A 22,429-nucleotide genomic window follows, 5' to 3' on the forward strand; every position below is an offset into this window, starting at 1 on the left:
CATATACTGAGAAAAAAAAGGCTATACAATATGTTTTAAAAATATAATCTGAACACTGTAAGAATATTCTCCAAAACATAAACAATAATCACCACTGGGTGGGTAGGCAGAGAGAGGAGCTATGGGTGATGCTATCCCTTCCTCCCCCAAACACCTTACCTGTCCAGTATCTCTGCGACTTGCCAGTGGAAATTAACTAATATAAGTTTAGCAACTGAATGAGATACCTAGAAAGAAGAAAAAAAAATCAAATTATAATGCAGCCTGTTTCAGAGTGCTCTACATTTTGAGAAATTCATACATTCATCTCTATTGTAGGCCCAGGCTTGATTTTCAAATTCTTCCTCTTGATTCTCTGTCTCATCTTTTAAGTTCAGACTCTTATAGTCTTAGTGATTTCCTGGATCTCTTGATTTTTCGATCTTTGTTTTCATTAATGACCCTTTGAAGAAATTAGTTTGATTTGAAACTTATGCAAAACCATTCTATCTACAGTAATAACCCAGCATCCAATTTAAGCAAAAGAGCTCTTAGGTTCCCTAATGTGATTTATGTTTCTTCAAGCTGCTGTAGGAGGCCGCACGTGGAAAATACACCTCTGTTAGGCCTGCTACTTGCAGAAAATCTCTGGGCTTGGACTTCTTGTATAAAGCCAGAAAAACAAAACAAACAAAAAACACCCCTGTTTAAAATCTATGAATTCCCAGCAAATAATGAGCCCTAATTCCAAGGACAATTTAAAAGTCCGTGGGCAGTTTTTCTGGCCCCTACATTCTGTTTTAAAGCACAATGGTTTTGACAATCAAAGAGCCTCAGAAGGTGCTCTGAGCTAGCAATCCTACTTCTGTAAATTCTTTCCAAGGAAATGATATAGGATATTGCATTGCAGTGTTATTTACAGGAGTAAAAAAAATAGAAATAACCTAAATGTCCAACAAAAAGGAACTAGATAAATAATACATGACAGATCCATGTAATGGACTACGATGCAATCACTGAAAAGGATCCTGCAGAGTAAGTTTACTGACACAGAAAGTAGTTCACATTTTAACGTTTCATGTTAATAGGAAAGTAAGCTAGTTACAAAACAGAATCCTAAGTGTCAAGACATGGGTGGGGGCCTAATGTTTTGTTTTGTTGTTTTTTTATTTTAGCCCTGCGGTTTGTGGGATCTTAGTTCTGCAACCAGGGATCAAACCCAGGCCCCTGGCAGTGGAAGCACACAGTCCTAACCATTGGACCACCAAGGAACTCCCTGGGGGCCTAATCTTCTAATCTGGCTGGGGGTCAGAAGATTAGGATGTGTTTGGAGGCCTAGATCAGGCTACCCAGAGAGAGCACTGCAAAGCATAAGGGTGCTACTGAATCAAGGAAAAACAGGACCATACTTCAATCTAGGGAGCCAAGAGAACACACAGAACCTTGGTACTATGCTCACTGGACTGAGTCTTCACACAGGAGCAACCAAGGACCTATAAGGTGGTACACGTCTGGTCCACAGATAAGAGCTGCAGGAGGGAAGGCACAGTGACCAACATGTGGTCCTTGCTCCCTTGAGCTCAAATCACTCCTGAAAGGAGACAGGTACATTCCTATTAAACAACGGCATGTCTCAGTACACCATCAGTGAGTGCTTTCCTGTCCTACAACCCAGGTACATCTGGAGAAAACCAAGGACTCAAGACAGCTTACTTCACTAAGGATGGGATCCCCACTTCCTTCCATGTAAGGTAAGAGGCATCTGACCCAGGCATGTTGCTGTAGTATTTTCTTGTTGCGCCCCATGGAGACTTTAGGCCTAGGATTCCTGAGATATAGCTGACATTTCTTCTACATGATTCTATAACGAAACTATTCATCCACACAGACCACTATCACAGAACGAAAACAGAGACAAAACATTTGGTTTAAAATGTCATTATTAAAAATGTTACTAATATTAAAATGTTAAAATTTGCTTGAATGTTGCTTTTGGCTACAATTACAATTTTAAAACCTGAAAATAGTACATAATACTGGCGTTTTTTTGGTTGTTGGTTTTTTCAGTTGTTGTTTTTTGTTTTTTTGTTTTTAATTTCAGGATCTTAGTTCCCTGACCAGGGATCGAATCCATGTCCCTAGCAGTCCTAACTACTGGACCACCAAGGAATTCCAAAATGAAATTTCTTGACCTTCCTGAAGAAACAGAATTTTAACACTATACCCGGTCTGATCCCTTGATCTCAACAGCACTAACAACAGCAACAAAGCCTCACAATTAGCACACCAGGTGCAGCCCGTCCATCTATGGAAAACAACACAGCCTGTCTGCTGAAACCGAAAATTTTATTGATGACTACAAGTCCACTAATGACCAACTCAGAATATTCCAATGGAGGTGAGTTCTGGTGAGAACTGATAATGTGAAGAGAGGATGCATCTAGCACTTTATAAAACTGAGTAGATGTGAATCTATTCTTTCAAAGCCAACAGCCAAGAATACATCACCATATACAAGGTAGTAGGCACATGCATCAGCTGTATGCACCTCCCACCAGCCTTCTGCAGAAGGCGCTGTGATTGCCCATATTATGTCCATAGTCTATCATAGACTATCAGGAACTCTTTCCCTCAACTAATCCATTACAAATCTGAAGGATTTCTGAGATCATTAATTAAAGCAAAATGCAGAATGACGGCACTCTGCCCAGTAATGGACACCAGGGAAGATCTACAAGGGAAGTCAGGTTCCAAAGGGCCCTCTGAGCAAAAGCAGCACAGGGTTAAAGGAAAAGTACCTAGAATTTATGTTAAAAGGTGGTCTCGGAAGAGAGGCCCCCTCCTCCCTGATTTGGGTCACAAGAGAGAACTGACTTCACCATCACCACCCCCAGCAGTCTCCCAGAGGAAGAGACGAGACATCAGGTGATGGGGGGGGGGGGGGGGGGGAGCGGCACAACACTTAAGCCACCTTCAGCAAGAGGGCCAAGACAAACATTATGTATGATATTAAAACATTAAAGATAAAAATCTGTCATTCTCAGAGTGCAAACAGCTGAGCTTTCTCAGGAAAGGAGACTACCTGAGTATTCACATCATTACTGAGTAATGCTCAAGGAGCTTGACAATCCATTCTGAATCTATTAAAGTCAACACTTAATAACTGGGGAAAGGCTTTCACTCTTCTTATGTGTCCAATTGTGGACAACAAAAATCTTCCAGCAGAACCAAGATGAACTCTTGCTGGACTGTTTAGATCAAGCAACTAGTTACAACCTGTTAGTAGTTAGGATTATGTATTATCAAAAAGGACTTAAAGCTTTCTTTTATTGATTTACTTATTTATTTTTGGCTGCACTGCACGGCTTGCATAGATCTCAGTTCCCCAATCAGGGATTGAGCCCGGCCCACGGCAGTGAAAGCCAGAATCCTAACCACTAGGCCATCAGGGAACTCCCCTAAGAAGGACTTTTAATGAGAAGGTCAAACCTTTTCCAAAAGGAAAATGGGTCCAGGGTGATAATCAACCACTGACAGCCAAAACAAACTAATGACTTAGGAAGGAAAACATATAACCATGTCATGTTCAAGACATGCTGTGCTATTAGATCGACATGTAATAAGATTAAAAGTCTTATTTATTTATGAGTCTTTTTCCATTTCTGAAAACACTAATCGAGGAAAAGACTAGAAACTAAGAACTAGGAAGTTCTTATTCAAAAATTTGGAATCCCAAGGTAATTACAGATTAATCTGAGCTTCTCCTCACAGAGACAGAATCAGAGCCCACCATTCTCTCCAACTCAGGGGTCAAAGAGGGCCCTTCTCAATAGTAATAGGTCACAATTTCCAGCATGCCTGGGACTATTATCCTTGTCTAAACTGAAAGCCCTCAGCTGGTGGAATGTGTCCACTTTGGATACTCACAAGACCATGAGTCAAGAATAGTTAGGATGGGGACTTCCTAGGTGGCGCAGTGGGTAAGAATCTGCCTGCCAATGCAGGGCACGAGGGTTCGATCCCTGCCCCAGGAAGATACCACATGCCGCGGAGCAACTAAGCCCGTGTGCCACAGCTATTGAGCCTGCGCTTTGGAGCCCGTGAGCCATGGCTATTGAGCCCATGTGCCACAACTACGGAAGCCCACGTGCCTAGAGCCTGTGCTCTGCAACAGGAGAGGCCACTGCAATGAGAAGCCCGCGCACCACTAAATGAAGATTAGCCCCCACTCACTGCAACTAGAGAAAGCCCATGTGCAGCAACGAAGACCCAACACAGCCAACAAAATAAATAAATAAATAAATGTATAAAAAAAAAAAAAAAGAATAGTTAGGATGAATTTAAACAAGGACCTCAAGAGCAGAAATAAGATGTTTTCCTATCTTCCCACCTCCTCCCCAAAATGCTGAACTACATTTTAAAGCTATTCTCAAGAATCATGCTTGAAAATATATACAATACTTTGAAAGTTTAGTGGGTATAACTGCCAATATGAATTCAATTTGGTTCAGAGTTTGACAAAATGTTGATTTTAATTGCTGAATTTCAATCTATTCAGAATTGCTGACAGTGGAAATACTAAGGTATTCTTTATTCACATATACCAGGCAATATAAACTCTCTTGTTGCCACATTCAACAAACATTTCTTATCTTGTTGGTAGAATCTGACACTTAAATTTCCTCTGCCTTAATACCCCTCTTGGTCTCTGTGATGAGTCTTGCAGCACTTGTTCAGGTACTCTAAATGTATCCTTCCTCCTGAATGCCCATCTTGTCACTGGAGACATCACACTCCTACACCTGCCTCAGCATTTTCCTTTATGTCTCACTCTTCCTTACTACTCCACCCTCTCCCATCACCACCACACCACTGCACAATCTCTAGTCCTGCCTCTCCCAAACGCATCCCTCAGAAGGCTTCACTATCACCTGGACAAAAGAAAGGCATCTTACACTGATATGTCAGTGTCTATTATCTGCTCCCCCTCCCCACTCCACAGCCCACAGGATGAGTTTCCTAAAGCCTCAATGTAACAATTACAATAACAGACTACTTATTCTTAGAGCGCTCGCATCTTACCAGGATCAGTGCCAACCTGTTTAAAACCCATCACTGCTCTCCAGTACTGATAAGACAAACCTTAAGCGTTAGTGGAAGAATCATTAGGACCCACTGCAGAACCACCGCACTGAGGAGTCCAGCAATAGACCAAATGATTTCAGCAATCCCATGAGGCTCCCTAACTATTCTCTGCCAAGCATGCCCTTCTTATATAGTAAATATTTGGAAATTAAAGAACATACCTCTATAAAACCTGTGTTCAAGGAAGAAAACACAAGAAAAATTAGAAAATGTTTTGAACTGAACGATAATGAAAATACCACATAATAAAAGTTGTGAGATGCAGCTAATATAATGCCAAGAGGGAAATTTACAAATGTAAATGTTTATGCTATAAAAGAAAGGTCCAAAAATCAATGACATAAGATGACAAAACTCAAAAAGAAGAAAATAGATAAAAACAGAAACAAAATCCAAACCAAAACGTGAAAATCAATAAAGTCCAAAAGTTGATTCTTTACAAAGATCAATAAAGTGGATAAAAACTTTAGATAGAACAATTAAGAAAAAAAGAGAATACAAACTGCCAGGAGTGATAAGAGGGACTGTCCCTACAAATCTCACAGATATTAAAAGGAAAATAAGAAAATATGAATAAGCAAATGCTAATAAATTTGATATGTTAGATGAGACTGACGAGTTCCCTGAAAAACACTTACCAAAACTGACATAAAATAAAAAGAAAAACTGAATAGCTCTATATCTATTAAGGACATTGAATTCATGATAAAAAATTTTCTCACAAAATTCCAGACCCAGAAGTTTTTACTGGTGAATTCTATCAATACTAATCTTAAATAAACACTTTCAGAAACTAGAGCAGGAAGGAATACTTCTTCTAAACTCACTTTATGAGGCTAACATAATCCTGATATAAAAATTTAACAAAAATATAAAAAGAAAATTACAAATAAGCCTTATGAACAAAAACACAAAAATCAATCCAAATATTTTAGCAAATTAAATCCAGCAATATAGAAAAAGGCTCATGTAACATTTGAAAACTCCTAAGACAATTCACTGAATTAACAAAATAACGGCAGAAAAAACCTAAATGATCATTTCAGTAGATGCGAGAAAACTCATTTGACAAAATTCAATAATCATTAAGATGAATATTCTTAGCAAATTAGGAAGAAAAATGGAACTGCCTAAATCTAATACAGGACATCTATGAACACATTATATTCAATAACGAAATGATGAATGTTAAGATCAAGAACATGGCAGGGATGACCACTTTTATCATTTCACTTAAGATTATATCGAAGGCCCTACCCAGGGCAATAAAGCAAGGGGAAAAAAAGACACACACACACACACAAAAGACATAATAAAAAATTAAAAAAGAAGCAGCAAATCTGTCTCTATTTCTAGATAAAATGAGTATTTACACAGAAAATCCTAAAAGAATCTACAAAACTACTAGAACTAATAAATTTAGTAAGGTAAAAAAATAGTATGCCAATATATAAAAATCATATGTACTTCTATATAGCAGCAAACAAATGAAAACTAAAATTTATTTATAAATATTATTTATTTAACCCAATATATCTAAACTATTATCTCAACCCATAGAAAATTATTAATGAACTATATTTTACATCTTTTTTCCACCTAAGTCTTCAAAGTGCATTGTATTCAGAATTATAGCAAATACCAATCCAAACTAGCCACATTTCAAATGCCCAATGGCTACAGGTAGTCACAGCTATCATACTGGACGACATAGCTATAGACTGAACACAGCAATCAAAATTTATCAAAATCAAAGTGGGGGGTTTTGGTATAAATTAACAGTTGATCCTAAAATTTGTGTTAATGTAAAGGACCCAGAATATCCAAAGCAATCTTTTTTTTTTTTCTTTTCTTTTTGGCCATGCTGTGCGGCATGCAGGATCTTAGTTCCCCAACTGGGGATTAAACCCATGCCCCCTGCATTGGAAGTGCAGAGTCTTAACCACTGGACCTCAGGGAAGTCCCCAAAGCAATCTTGAAAGAGCAAAGTTGGAGGACTTCTACCATCTGACTTCAAGACTTATTATAAAGCTACAGTAATCAAGACAGTGGGGTACTGGCTTAAAGGCAGACATAGATCAATGGAATAGAATAAAGTCCAGAAGTAAACTCATACACTTATGATTAATTTCCACAAAAGTGCCAACGTAACTCATTGGACGACAGGACAGCCTTTTCAAAAAATGGCTCTGGAATCACTGAACATCATTATATAAAACAAACACACACAGAACTTAGATGCTTAGTTCATGTCACACAAAAATTAACTCAAAACAGTTTACAGATTTAAATGAAACTGAAAACTATGACACTTCTAGAAGAAAACACAGAAGAAAATCTTTGCAACCTTGGTTTTAGGCAAAGATTTCTTAGATATGACACGGAAAGTACAATCTTTAAAAGAAAAAATCTGATACACTAGACTTCATCAAAATTAAACTTTTACTCTCCAAAAGACATTATTAAGAAAATGGAAGAGACAGGCCACAAAATCGGAGAAAAAATAATTGCAAATAATATATCTGATAAAGAACTTAATCAGAACATATAAAGAACTTAAACAACTCAATAAGACAAACACCCCAATTTTTAAAAATGGGCAAACGATTTGAACAGACACTTCACAAAAAAAATTCTGAATAGCAAATACACACAAGAAAAGATCTTCAAATTATTAGTCAATAGGGAAATGCAAATTAAAACTACAAGACAGGACTTCCTAGGTGGCGCAGTGGTTAAGAATCTGCCTGCCAACGCAGGGGACACGGGTTTGAGCCCTGCTCTGGGAAGATTCCACATGCCACGGAGCAACTAAGCTGTGTACCACAACTATTGAGCCTGTGCTCTAGAGCCCATGAGCCACAACTATTGAGTCCATGTGCCACAACTATTGAAGCCCACGTGCCTAGAGCCTGTGCTCTGCAACAAGAGAAGCCACCACAATGAGGAGCCCACGCACCACAAAGAAGAGTAGCCCCCGTGCACATCAACTAGAGAAAGCCTGTGTGCAGCAAGGAAGACCCAACACAACCAATAAATAAAATAAAATAAATAAATAAATAAATTTATTAAAAAAAAAACTACAAGATATTATTTCACACTTACTAGGATGATTATAATCCAGAAGACTGACAATATTAAGTGCTAGCAAGCATGTGGAGAACTTGGAACACTTATACAATGTTGGTGGGAACGTAAAGTAGGAGAGTCACCACAGAAAACACTTTGGCAGTTTCTTAAAATGTTAAACATAAAGTTACCATATGACCTAGCAATCCCACTGCCAGCCAGATATCTATCCAAGAGAAATTAAACCTGTCCACATAAAAAAACCTGGATATAAACAATCACAGCAGCATATTTCATAATAGCCAAAAACTGGAATCAACCCAAATGTTCATCAACTAATGAATGAATGGATAAATAAAATGTGGTATATACCCACACAATGGAAAATCATTACTGGGCAATAAAAGGGAAGCATTACTGACATGTGCTACAACATGGTTGAACCTTGAAAACAATATGCTAAGTGAAAGAAGCCAGACACAAAAGAATACATATTGTATGATTCAATTTATATGAAATTTCTAGAAAAGGCAAAACTATGCAGACAGTAAGATGATCAGTAGTTTTGTGGGACTGGGAGTGGGGACTAACTACAAATGGATACAAGGGAATTCTTTGGGTGATGAAAATGTTCTATAACTTGGATCGTGTTGATGGTGGTACATTTGCTTACATTTACTAAAACTCTTCTAATGGTACACTTTAAAAGGAATGAATTTTCTGAAACATCAGTAATACTTCAATAAAGCTGTTTAGGGACTTCCTAGGTGGTGCAGTGGGTAAGAATCCCCCTGCCAATGCAGAAGACACGGGTTCAATCCCTGCCCCAGGAAGATACCACATGCCGCGGAGCAACTAAGCCCGTGCGCCACAACTATTGAGCCTGCGCTCTAGAGCCTGTGAGCCACAACTATTGAGCCCATGTGCCGCAACTACTGAAGCCCACGCGCCTGGAGCCTATGCTCTGCAACAAGAGAGGCCACCTCAATGAGAAGCCTGTGCACCACAAGGAAGAGTAGCCCCCACTCGCCGCAACTAGAGAAAGCCCGTGTGCAGCAACGAAGACCCAATACAGCCAAATAAATAAATAAATGAATGAATTTATAAAAAAATAAATAAATAAAGCTGTTTAAAAATAAAATTGATTGATGGACAGATATATGATAAAGTAAATGTAACAAAAAGTTAGCAACTGTACAGTCTAGATGGTAGGTAAATGGATGCCCACTGTACAATTCTTTAAACTTCTTTGTACATTTAAAATTTTCAGTGGCAATCATCTGCACAAATGTCGCAATAAACAGGGTTGACCCTTACACTACTGCATCATATAGTTCACTTTGATCTTTTACACACCCCTCAAAATGAAAAATTCCTCTCCAGAGTTTTTAACATAGTTCTGACTAAAGGTTAACCGATCAGACAGTGTGAATTTCAGCATAAATAGGTCTGTAATGCCAATATCTTCACAATACTCTGGCTCCCTCTAAACCTCCCACACCCAGCCTTCTTAGTGTTCCATTTGATGCTTTCCTCCCAGTCTGTCAGCTCCTTAAACTGTTGCTGTTCCACAGGGCACAACTCTCAGGCCTGCCTTCTTCTCATTCCTTGGCCTGTCTTTGAGCAAATGCATTTGTGCCTAAGCCTTGGTCAGTGTGAACATAAGCCCCAAAGATAAGAAATTCTCTCTCATTTTCCCTGGGAAGCTGGGGCAGGGAGTGTGAGGAAGGGAGGGCAAGTGGTGGTATAAAGTTCATCAAAGACTGAAGGGTGTCCTCAAGTCCCTGAGTGGTCCAGAGAAGGCTTTCATAGAGTCAAAGATGAGGTCAGAACAGAGGCCAAGCGTAGCCCATCTTCCCTGCCTTTTTTCTCTCATTCCCTGCGCCCTCAAACCTGACCCCAAATGGGTCAGAAGACTCTGGAGAACTTTCCCTCCAGCTTGAAAGGACTGTGGGATCACCTTTGTTGTCATCCACCTTGGACCTGCTCTATATTGCCAATCCAATCTGGCTTTGTTTTGCCATTAAATTTATAATCTCAACATCCTTAGATGGTTTTCAGATCTTTATTTCAGGAAGCACTTGGCTATATGCATGTCAACTAGGACTTTCCTGCTGGACATCATTATTTCCCAAAGGTTGCAGGCAAACTTCTTCTGTCATCCTCATAATCTGTGTTTGGAAGAGACACTTAAAAGATATTTCCCAGATACAGGCCCTCAAAACATGTTCAGTAGTTACCACCTATGCACAGATACCTAAAGGAGTAGACAGCTGCTGGGGAGTTAAGTTCTTTCTGTTTTTTAATAAAGAATATATAAAGTGTGCATACAATTCTATCCCTGCTTCACAAGCAGGGCTTAGGGAGTGGGTGGGTAGGAGGTAGACCTGAGGGGGAAAATCCAGGATATGAGCCAATGATGCTAAGATTTTCTCACAGAGATATAATGAACTGTATGTAAGTATCTTAGCTGCTGTTATCAGCAAGCAATTCCTGACATGGTTAACAGCACACATGTCCACAACCTCAGCATTTCATTAGATATTCTGGAGTCACTTTCTTCCATGATCTAGGGGCTTCAGAGAAATGAAATAGTGTAAACATCAACCTGTCAACTTGGAATAGAGACTACCTTGATAAAATAAAACTTCTGGATCTATGTGGTTTCTGACCCACTCATTACAAAGAGACAGATGCAGGATTACAGGAGCTTAGATAAGGCAACTCCAGCAGCGATTTGGTTACTGGCTTATATTTTAGCATTCCTAGGACTTGCTGCCCTACTCTATGTTTCAATGTATTTTCTCCATTAGGTCCCTAAGCAGAAAGTGGACTGTGGTGAAATTATTTTTCAAATCACAGGATCCCAAGTCCACCTGAAGTTTGTTAGTAAATGAGAGCCACAAATTTCTTTTCTGGTTTTCACCAAACCCTTCCCCAGAAAAATTCAAGTAAGTCTCTATCAGAATTTATAAATTGGAACAAACATTTTTGATTCCCTGACCACAAAGAACTTAAAATACCAGGAGATAAATCCTGCTACTGAAGGAAATAGTAAGTACATACAATATTCTGGACCCTTTCAAATATATCGCCAACATCTATCTTTAGGGAAAATGTCTTAAGAATTTCAGGATATTTAACAGTTATTACTTGACATCCCAGAGCACTTGGACAGTATATGTTTATTATTCAAAATAATGCCCAGAAAATGCTAATTTTATGTAAGGATCCAGGCACATACTGAATAGCCTCCATTCCTGACAACAGTTCCCCAAGGAAACCCTGAGAATGGTCAGGTGCTTCTTCAACTTTTTTAGTCTCCTATAGCTGGTTCAAGCTGTCCAGCCCTCGGAGACAAGTTAATAACACAGCTTGCAAATAGATATTTTCCCCCAGAAAAAAGAAATTCAGCAGCCCACCAAAACTGTCACCAGCCCTTCCCACACTTACCAGTGCCATAGGGAGGATGCAGCTGATGGCAGTGAGCATCAACGGCCTGAAAAAATACAGGTGGTAGTTTCAATTTTTATTTAGAATTCTTACTTGCCAACTGCCTGAAATCTTTTAAGGCTACACGAATGGGTCTCCATGCCTCAGCCTGCTGTTAAACCACTTAGTGGTCCAATCACATTTGTTAACAAACACTAGTGGTCATTCACTAAAAAGCAAAGATGAAGGAAAGGAGTGAATTGCTGGCCAACTTCTGGGCCTAGGGTAGAAAGGGACATGATATAGGAAAACTAGCCTAAGGAGATCAAGATGGATGGATTCAAGACTTGGAGGGTAGAGGGTGATATAAGAAAGTACTGAAGGAATAAGAGAAAGAAGTAAGGTTAAAGCACAGAGACAAAGGAGTAGGTGAACACCACCCCAGAACAGGGCAAAATCAGCAGTGGTGGTGGTGGTAGTGGGGTTCCAGAGGGCCTCTGACCTTAGGCAAGACCCACTCCTAAAGTCTAATTTAAGTGGTGGGCCTTCACTTCTCTCATACGTCACACCTTCATGCTCTCAACCTCTAAAAGATCAGCCCTCTGGCACCTGATTGTAACTTTGCTTCCTTTCACTTATTCTCCATGAAGGGAGGGCTGACTTGTAATTGAGGCACCCACGTGTTACAAGTGCTTTAAAAAATCTGATTAATAAACACAAATTTAAAGATTTCTCTCCAGTCTATTCTTAATTTAGTCCTGTTATGGTCTCTGATCATTAAGATCAATACCAAAGACACCTAAAGACCTCACTAAAGAAAGTGATTTATGAAAAATACAATAAAACAAAAATACTAAAGTCATCCATTTCTTGTCTGTGAGGGTACTTTTTTTATTATGAAAAATTCCAAGCATCTACATAAGTGAAGAGTATAATGAAACCTATGTACCAATCACCCAGCTCCAACATCAACTCATGGCCAGGTCCACTGTATCTGCACCCTACCTATACCCGACCCTCTAGATTGTGAAGTAAATCCCAGCCAGCATATCTTTTAGGTCTGCATTTCAATGAAAATCGTCTGGGAAATACTTAGTGCAATAGGCTGATTACAGCCCCTTCTAGAATTCTAAGTTTTCCAGGTGGATGGCATATATAGGCAGGATGACTACTACTTTAGTGAACCAATGTCATATCCAGTACCCACAATCAAAAGAAATGCAGATAGGAGTTGAGCCAATGAACTACACATAGGACTAAATGCCAAGTCTCCTACCATATTCCTGCAGCTACTAGCCCATCTTGTCCATAAGTGATTTCAAACAATGCTCTGTCTTTTCCAGCTACTGCTACTGTGAGAAGGCAAAGGAGGGGAATACCAAATACCGCTAGGCAGTTTCAGTTAGGTCACCTCTCTTCTCCAGAAGACACCTCAGAGGCTAGCATATTTTAGTGACAAAGCTACAAACTCCAACAGCATGTTTCAAAGACAGAGCCACTGACTGCTGTTGTTAGCTATGCTCAAAACATGTACCACATTTTTATAATTTTAACGTTTATGTAAACCTCCATCAGAATAGAAGCTCCTCTCTGACGGAAGAGGTTTTTAAGAACACTTTCCTTCTCTGTCATACCTAAGCACCTAGAACAATGCCTGTGCCAGTACTAGATCCTATATACTAACACTACCCTCTGCCTATCTCCTATGGTCTAATCTCAAGTCACTGCAAATTCACAGCCCCCTCCAAAGTCCAGGCAGGCACCAAAAGCCTTCGAAGCCCTCAGGGTATACAATCTAGCAGGAGAGGCCAGATACAGCTTTAGAAGGGAGGGTTTAAAAAAAAAAAGGAATGGTGAGCAGAGAGGTCTTCTGAGGGTGACAGGAATGGCAGAGATGCTGAATGGCAGAGATGCTGACAGGAGGTTTGAGGAGGCAAAAATCAAACATTAGGGAGAGAAGCAACAGGAAAGAAGAGTTCAGGCTGGAATCTGGAGAAACCAAGTTTTTCAACAAAGCAAGATAAAATGGTGCTTTTAGTGGACATATCAGGAAATATGAAATGAAGTAGAAAAGGTTTTATTTATTTATAACTCCTTTCTTTCTCATCATTCTAAAAAAGAAGGGGGCAGAAACTAAAGGCAAAGAGATTTTAAAGTTATTTTATGGTAGAGGTTAAACTATCTTTCCCCCATTTTTCCTAGCATCTATGTAAAAGTTAAGACAACAGAAGACACCCAGAAACACTTCTTTTATTGGGAATCAACAAATTCTTAACCTATCCCAATTACCACTGAACAAAAAAATCAAATGGTGCATACAAAGCACTTTGATGAAAGGAACAAAATCTGCCACTCTATCCAGCCCCACTGCTATCCTCCCAGTCTTCCGATTCAAGAGAAATCTCTCCCAGTCACTTGTCTGGGTTCTTCTGGTTGTTACCAACATCGCTGAGTGGGCCCATAATTCTCTACCAGACTTAGTTTACTTATACCACTCCCTACCCACTCCCATCCAAGCTCCAACTTTTTGATATTTAAATCACTACTTTCAGTTCCTCTATCTGTAGCCTTTATAATTTTAAGATATTGTTTACAGGACCAGAATTGAATTTTCTACCCTGAGCTTCCAATGTCACTATCCTTGCTCCACTCAGAGAAGAATGTTCACACATCAGGCACAAATACATTATCATTATTAGTCGCTGCCAATCACTTATACTTGTGCCACATGGTGTGTCTGCTTTACATTCATTTGGCTTGTGACTTCTTTGTGTGTAGTTTCTCTGCTTTGCATGGGAATTCTAATTCCCTTGCCCCTTGTGAAGAGACCTATGGTTTCTTCACCACATCCCAACCATCTTCCAGCTTCTTCATTCTATCTATTGCTTGGAATCCACCTCATTCTTTTTCCTGAAGAAATTTTTCTTGGCTCCCACCAAGTTTGTTTCAATCTGGGCTGACCGTTTTCCAGGCCTGTTACACAGCTGAACATGAGACTTCACTGGACTACTAGCTTAGTTCAATCATTTCCTGAATTATTTTTCTCATTTTTGATTTTCATCTTGAAGTAACTACTTCAGAAAAGGTACAAGGGAAGTAAATTTTGGGAGTCCTTGCACATCTGAAAATGAATTTATTTTGCAACGACAGAATTCTAGATTCGAAACTATTTTCCCTCAGGACTGAAGGCCACTGCTCCACTGTCTTCTGGTTGTCACTGCTGCTACTGAGACATCTGATTCCCATTTCTTTTAGAAGACCTGGTATATGGAAACTTTTATGGTTCTTATGTTTTTTTATGGAAAATTTTAGGGTTTTCTGTCTATTCTTGTTTTTCTGAAATTTCACAGGACAACTCTGGCAATGGGTCTTTCCTTATTCTTCTGGGCACTGAATAGACCCTTTCAATCTGAAGACTCTCCTCCCTTTGGCTCCTGGAAATTTTCTTCTTATGCTTTAATATTTTCTTTCCTTCAATTTTTTCTTCTTATACTTTAATATTTTCTCCCCTTCATTTTTTTGTTTTCACTTCCCAAAAATTCTAGTAAATGCTGGATCTCTGGATTGAACCTCCATGTCTCTTTTTTCACATACATTTTTTTGCCTGTATTTTGACTGTACACTGAGAGATTTTCTTGATTTTATCTTCTGATCTATGGAATATTTTTTAACTTGGCAAACCCATAATTCATCTCCACAAGTTCTTTTTGTTTTGATTTTTCTTCCTGATAGCATCTCTGATTATTTTATAGATGTCACATCTTCTTGAGTATCTTGGCAAATACTAAATAGTGCACTTTTAAAACCAAGCAAAAAAAAAACCAAAAACAAAAACCAAGCAAAATTACCTACTGGTCTGTTTCAGCTAAGGTCAATTTTTCTGTTTCTCTTTCATTTTGCATGCTTTCTTCAAATCTCTGGTGATTCTTGGTTAGCTATTCACATTAAAAAATGAAGTGTCACCCAAAAGGGGGGATGAAGTACTGATACATGCTACAACTTGGATGAACCTCAAAAACACTATGCTAAGAGAAAGCAACCAGACACAGAAGGTCACATACTGCATGATCCCATTTATATAACATATGTAGGTAAATCAAGAGACACAGAAAGCAGATTAGTAGTTGCCAGAGATGCGGGGAGCGGAAAGTAACTGCTTAATGGGTACCAAGTTTCCTTTTGGGGTGATGAAAATGTTTTGGAACTAGATGGAGAAGATGGATGCACAACACTATGAGTGTTCTAAATGCCACTGAACTGTATACTTTAAAATAGTGAATTTTATACAGTTTTTAAAAAGGGAGCCTCAGGAAATGAATCCTAGCTCTGTGTACATGAACAGAACCTGCCAACTGACAGGCTTTTCTTTAGGGTGACTGATCATAGGCAGCTATTACTCAAGACTCAAGGGCTCCCCCATCTAGCTTTTTATTGGGCTGGGGATTGGAGCCTCGAACCCAGTTGGTCAGTGCTAAAAGTTAAATTCATGTCCTTATTACATACATTTACTGTATATCTACTTATAATCAATTAAAAAAAATTCTACTTAAAAAAAAAAAAGATTTAAGGGCTCCCAAAATGACAAATAAAGAGAGCCAAATCTTACGTTCTCTAAGTGCCCTGTTTCTCCCCCAGATTATCCAGATTGTTTTGCCGAGAGACCAAGGAGGGCAGGGCTGACTCTTCTACATACAGACCTTTAATTAATCTCCCCATTTGCAGCACACTTATCTTTCCCAGTCTTTGTCAGTCAAATTAGAGCCCACAACTTCTTCAAAGATATGTTGGACAAACTGGCTCCCATGTGCAATGATGTCCCATATGCTCCCCCAACACGTCCTCTTTGTTATTCTGTGTTTATAACGTCTATGCCTTTATGTCCATTTTCATGGCATTTAAACATGGAGGAGCATCTTCATATTTACCTCATGCTCTTTAACAATCTCTCTCTTCCTGCCTTCCCCAGCTCTCCAGGCAACCATTAATTTACTTTCCTTTACAATAGATAAATCTGCATTTTCTAGTATTTTATACGATTGAAATAAATTGGGTTTTTTTCCCCCAGAGTTCCCTCATGCAGCATATTTTGAGATTTATCAGTGATGCTTATATGAGCAGCCCACTCTTTTTATAGTGATGAGAGTACGCTGTTCTATGGGTATGCCACTATTTGTTCATTCATCTGTTTGTGGATATTTGGATTATTTCCAGTTTTTGGCTGTTGCAAATAAAACTGTCATAGACATCTGAATACGAAACAAACAAAAACAAATGGAGAAGAGACAAACGTATGTGAGGGCAGCCAACCATCTTGAAGCAAAGACTTGAGGTATTCTACCACAGTGTCATAAAATAAAAACCCTTTAAAATATTCACATTGTATTTATGATTGCAGATACTATTAGTCATTTTTATAGCTACTCATTATCAACATGGACATAAGAACCCACTTTTATTTTGATAAGAAAATATGAAGTTATGTTTAGACATTAAAAATATTACAGGAAACCTATCCAAATTGTGAGTATATATGAGCAGCATACATCCTACTCCCATTCTGTTCACAAAACCAGTACACTCTGAATGTTAGACATATCTTTTCGGCAGCCAAGGAAAGGATGTACTCTCTCCTCATTTCGATAACTTGAATCATTTCACAATTTTTTTGTACTTCCACATGAATATAATATAAAATTCCTCACCTCATCTCTGAAGATTTTGTTTTATTATATCTGTACGAAGTTCAGTCTTCCGTATAAGAACTGCCAAAACTAATTCCGACATACATACCAAGCTGGGAATCACACACCCATTAGGTATATACTATCTGTACTTAAAAGTCAGCTGGCTTCATGGAAACCCTTCAACAAGCATGTCTTCTGTTTACAAATGGGAACATACAGAAGTAGAGCCTTGGGGTTAGATCCTTAACTTTTGCAATTATTGGCCTGGGCTTAGGCACTCAGATCAACGCAAGCAACACTTACTGATAAAACATAACCAGGCATTTTTGCTAGGTGCTGTTATACAAAGCAAAAACGTGGACCTCTATTTCAAAGAGTTCAATCCCTGGCTTACAAACAACTAATTTCCAAGTAGCGTAAGTACACGCGGAGAAACATGCACAAAGCAGTACAGAGGCAAGAGTGTCTGACTCTGCCTGGAGATCAGAGAGGGCTTCATGGGAGAAAGGAGTCAAGGGTAAATCCTGTTTCCAGCTTGGTAGATGGTGGTTATCACCAATTAAGATAGAGAATCCAGAAAGCCAAGTTTTATGGCATTGGAATATTTCTCGTAAAAGGCAGCAATGCTATCTACAGACTGGAAAATGATGGTGAGAGCATTGAATAGACTAGTAAAATAAGGCAAAAAAGGAAATGAGTGGGTAGAGCATGTACTGGCCAAGATAGAAACTGCTAGTCACAGAGAGCAACATTCCCAGATAGAGACCACTCTTTGTTCATGACTATAAGAACAGCTCTGTTCTCCTGTTAACATCTCCAAACAAACCTCTCACTCTTCCCGCCTGAACTTTCCTCTATTTATGACTGATAACTTGCAGTTATCACAGTAAAACCATTTCATGTTTATAAAGGCTCGTGATAGTTTAAAGAAAAGAGAACGCACATAAGCTTCGAATTCTGACAATTCATGTCAGTTTAAGTAATCAAGCCACAGGCAGACACATTTCAGGATGAGCAAGATGAGAAGCTTCCTGCTGTCTCAGTCTGTACCTTTCTCAAATCTTACCTACAACTCTTCCCTCTTTTCCTAGAGCAGTAGGGGAGCAATATTGGGACAGAGCAAAAGTTAAAGTAAGGAGGTGCTTGGGAATTCCCTGGCGGTCCAGTGGTTAGGGCTCTGTGCTTCCATTGCAGGGGGCACAGGTTCGATCCCTGGTTGAAGAACTAAGATCCCCCAGGCTGTGTGGCGCTGCAGAGGAAAAAAAAAAAATAAAGCAAGGAAGGTGCCTCAGTAACAAGGATCCAAAAACTAACTAAGCTAAGCACTTCATTAAGAAGTGCTGTCAATGCAGGTATAAGACCAAACACTGCAGTTAATCAGAAATATAAGAACAAAAGACAGACTACATTCCCCTATAACTTTTTCCTGGTCCCAATTCAAAATTCAGTTTGTGTTATTTTTCATTTTCTTATCAGCAGGCCCCAGGAGGACACCAGAGGCTTTGGATAAAGGCAAAAGAGTCCAAAATATATGATCCAATCACACGCACACTCAGAAGCATCAATCAGTAGTATGTCACCCAGAGCCTTCCTCAATGTGGCTCCTACCCTATGACTCAAAATGCACAATCCTGAGAATGTGCTTTAAGGAACTACAGCAAACATGTGAAAGCAATATTCTTGTTATTCAACCCTTCCCCTGCTTCTACCATGACTATGTTTGAACACTCCTGTGCCAGGCACTTTACATGCATCATCTCACTTAATGCTGTGAAGAAGGTACTAATCATCATTATTTTATAGATGAGGAAACCAAAGCTTAGAGATGTTGAGAAACTTGCCCCGGGTTATGTTATATTAAATAGCAGAAAAGGAACTGAAACCCGATTATCTTGACCACTGGCCCAGGCTCAACAACACATAGGCCACAGCAATGTAACCAGTCTCTGTAACTATAACACATAAGTACTCACCTAAATGCTCAGTGGGGAAAGTTTGAGCAAATTATGGTTCAAGAACAAGATGGTGTGTTATACATAAAATAACTTATGAGGATGAAATATAAATAAGCGGAAATGTTTGTAATCTACATAAAAAATATCTAAATACATGTACTTAATGATGAACAGAATGTACTGTCACCCAGAGTAGGGATTTTTGTCTATTTTGTTCACAGCTATTTTCCCAGTGCCTGGCACATAGTAGGTGCTCAATAAATATTGGTTGAACGAATTGCAGCACAGTAACACTATCTATGAATACAGACAAAACCTAAAGGATAATAAGCAAGGAAGAAAACTTTTATTTTAGGTTAATGGAATTATGAATGATATTCTTTAACTGTAGTAACGTCTCAACAATAAACATTTAAATATAAATAAGTTCAAGATTAGGACAACTATGGAATTAGAATCACCCCTTGATTACACATGGTTTACACAGTTCCTAAGGTAGTGTGAAAGTACAAGAAAAGATCAGAACAAAAGCTGGCCTTGAATTTGATGAAGAGCTTCTTTCCTGGAAGACAGTGAGCATGTTGTATGTGGTGCCAGGTACACAGTGAGGGCACAAAGTCAATGATAACAATAACCTTTCTAAGCTGGCAAGACAGGGACAACTCTAGCCCTAGCTGTACTTAAGCAATTCTCAATGTGACTCTGGACATTTCTCATCTCCCTTTAAAAAATAAATTTATACACCAGTAAAACATATCAGACTTCCAGACTAAAGCATGGTGAAGTATGTCAACACATCCACTAACAACCAACTATCTGAAACACAGGAATTTAATTTAGATTCTACTGAGATACAGGCATGCAAAGAAACCTGACATCAGATCATAAAAATAGAAATCAGATGGCTGCTCAGCACACAAACATTCAGTGTTACTAGGCCCAGCTTAAAGATACTTTCCCATGAGTAGTAACAAGAAAACAACCATTACTTGGTTAATTAATGAATGTATAAATAAAAGTAAAATGTTCTTAAAATTCAGCTATACCAGGATACAAGAAAGTTGACAATAAATAAAATCAGTCTTTTCCAGATATTATACAAAAACTTAGTGCCACTTGAGAGAAAGCATAAATATAAGGTATTTTTTGTTAAGAATATCAACTGCAGACTTCCCTGGTGGCGCAGTGGTTAAGAATGCAGGGGACACGGGTTTGAGCCCTGGTCCAGGAGGATCCCACATGCCGCAGAGCAACTAAGCCCGTGTGCCACAACTACTGAGCCTGAGTTCCAGAACTATCGAAGACCACACACCTAGAGCCCATGCTCCACAACAAGAGAAGCCACTGCAATGAGAAGCCTGAACACCACAATGAAGAGTAGCCCCTGAAAAGCAATGAAGCCCAACACAGCCAATTAAAAAAAAAAAAAAATTATCAACTGCTTATGTTAAAAATGACAAATGCATAGAAACCAGGTTGTTGTGAACAAGAGACTATAAAGACTTCTGCACTCAGAGCCAGAAGTCCTGAAAACTCATGATTCACCCATGAAAGGGAAAAACGATCCGCAGAAGAACTTTGAGAGATTCTTCCAGCCACATTTTGTGAATAGCAAACACTAGATCTTAAAACAAATTCCAGCAAGAGGGTAGCAGAATAGTGTTCTAGGGAACATTTCCCCAGCTCTACTGCAGTTAACACAGCAATTTGTAAAGCAAGAACTGTAGTAAAAACACTCATAGTAACCAGTTTATTTCTCTAACCCTATTTGAGGAAAACCAGGCTTGAGAAAGTAAGCAGCACAATTCAGCACTGAAGTTTAAAGACACCTTAGGCTGCATTCACCATCCTCTACATTTTATTCCCTTTTACCTACACATCTTAGTCTCCCACCCCAGCCTGGAAGATAACTTCCCCATCCCCATGCTTAATGGACCCATGGACTTTGGTTACTTGCACTGCTGTTGCACTCCATCTTGAATGTTCTCCCATCCACACAAAGCTCAGATAGCTCACGGTAGCTCCATGGACTAGATTTAGCCCAAAATGGACTACTCTTCTCCTTTATGAAGCATGGGTGGGGCTCTGAGCAGCAACATTCTGCCTCTCCTGTCCACAGCCCTAACATGCTACTGAAAGAAGGAGCACATAATGTGGGAGATGCTTACAGCCCATCACCAATAAAGCCAGCCTGGGCTCTACCTGGAGCTCGACCATGCCTAAGCCCCTTCCTGAGCAGCCTGACAGCAAATGCCTCATGTGATTCAGGGAACAGTAACAACCTGATTCACTGAATGACAAATTCTTCTAAGTTAACTACAGCACGTTTTGCAACAAAAATGCCTGTTATTACTACAAAAGGCCTCCCCTCATCTATAGCAGCAATAACAATCTTTGCATAAGTTTCATATAAAAATACAGCATGAAAAAAAAAAAACAGCATGTAAAAAAAGGTAACTTTAAATACAAAAAAAAAAAAAAAAAGGTAACTTTGTTTTCTTTAAAGACTCAAATATCACTAAAGTATTTGTCACAGATTTCCCCCCTTACAACACAATCCACATTACCTGGCAATCATTTCATTTTTCACGACTATTCCATTTGTGTAGGATGATAGCTTATTCTCTAAACAAGGCTTCTGTTTCACCATTATTTGAACATTGGCAGTCCCCCTCACCCCATAACAGATAAGCATTTTCTCTGTTGCCTATCCTCAGCCCTGGATCTGATTTTCTCAATTAATGATCTTACTAAAGGACTGGTCCCAGAATATATACAGAAAGTTACCCTCTGACACCAAGGGCCCTCACTAAACCAAAAGCCCAGTATCCCAGACAGTTGGGAATTTTCTACTTAAGAAACTTCAATTCCCAAAAGATAACAGAAGGCTTAACTTTATGTTAGTCTATGGCTCATCCATAGGCAATTGCCAGAGCACAACAAAATAAGTAACAAAGATCTGTGGAAAATTGATGCCACTCTTCAAACTTAACTTTTGTTCATGGACAGCTGTTCATAAGGCTCTAATTTTAAACTACATACAAATCACATTTCCTACTAGCTGAATAACACCTAAATCATACGAAAGAATTAAATATCTCAATAAATCACAGAGTTGCGCAAACAGCACCGTGACCAATGAGGGAAATCAGTACTGACCTGGGT

The 22,429-nt window shown here is 39.0% G+C and overlaps 1 protein-coding gene across 6 annotated transcripts in view; it reads right to left on the minus strand.

Annotated features, from left to right (window-relative positions):
• Positions 1 to 22,429, minus strand: part of ARIH2 (ariadne RBR E3 ubiquitin protein ligase 2) — a 47,854-nt gene that overhangs the window by 17,661 nt on the left and 7,764 nt on the right. For 4 of the 6 annotated variants that reach the window (XM_057705170.1, XM_057705172.1, XM_057705171.1 and 1 more), the window contains one exon: positions 160 to 227. In XM_057705170.1, coding sequence (XP_057561153.1) covers positions 160 to 227 — 68 coding nt within the window. Of the gene's footprint in view, positions 1 to 159; positions 228 to 1,692; positions 1,808 to 11,646; positions 11,693 to 22,429 lie in introns of those variants that run through there. The other 2 variants (XM_057705175.1, XM_057705173.1) reach the window with 2 other exon arrangements.

The sequence above is a fragment of the Hippopotamus amphibius genome, chromosome 13, assembly GCF_030028045.1.
Source record: "Hippopotamus amphibius kiboko isolate mHipAmp2 chromosome 13, mHipAmp2.hap2, whole genome shotgun sequence".
In the NCBI taxonomy this organism is placed as follows: Eukaryota; Metazoa; Chordata; class Mammalia; order Artiodactyla; family Hippopotamidae; genus Hippopotamus; species Hippopotamus amphibius.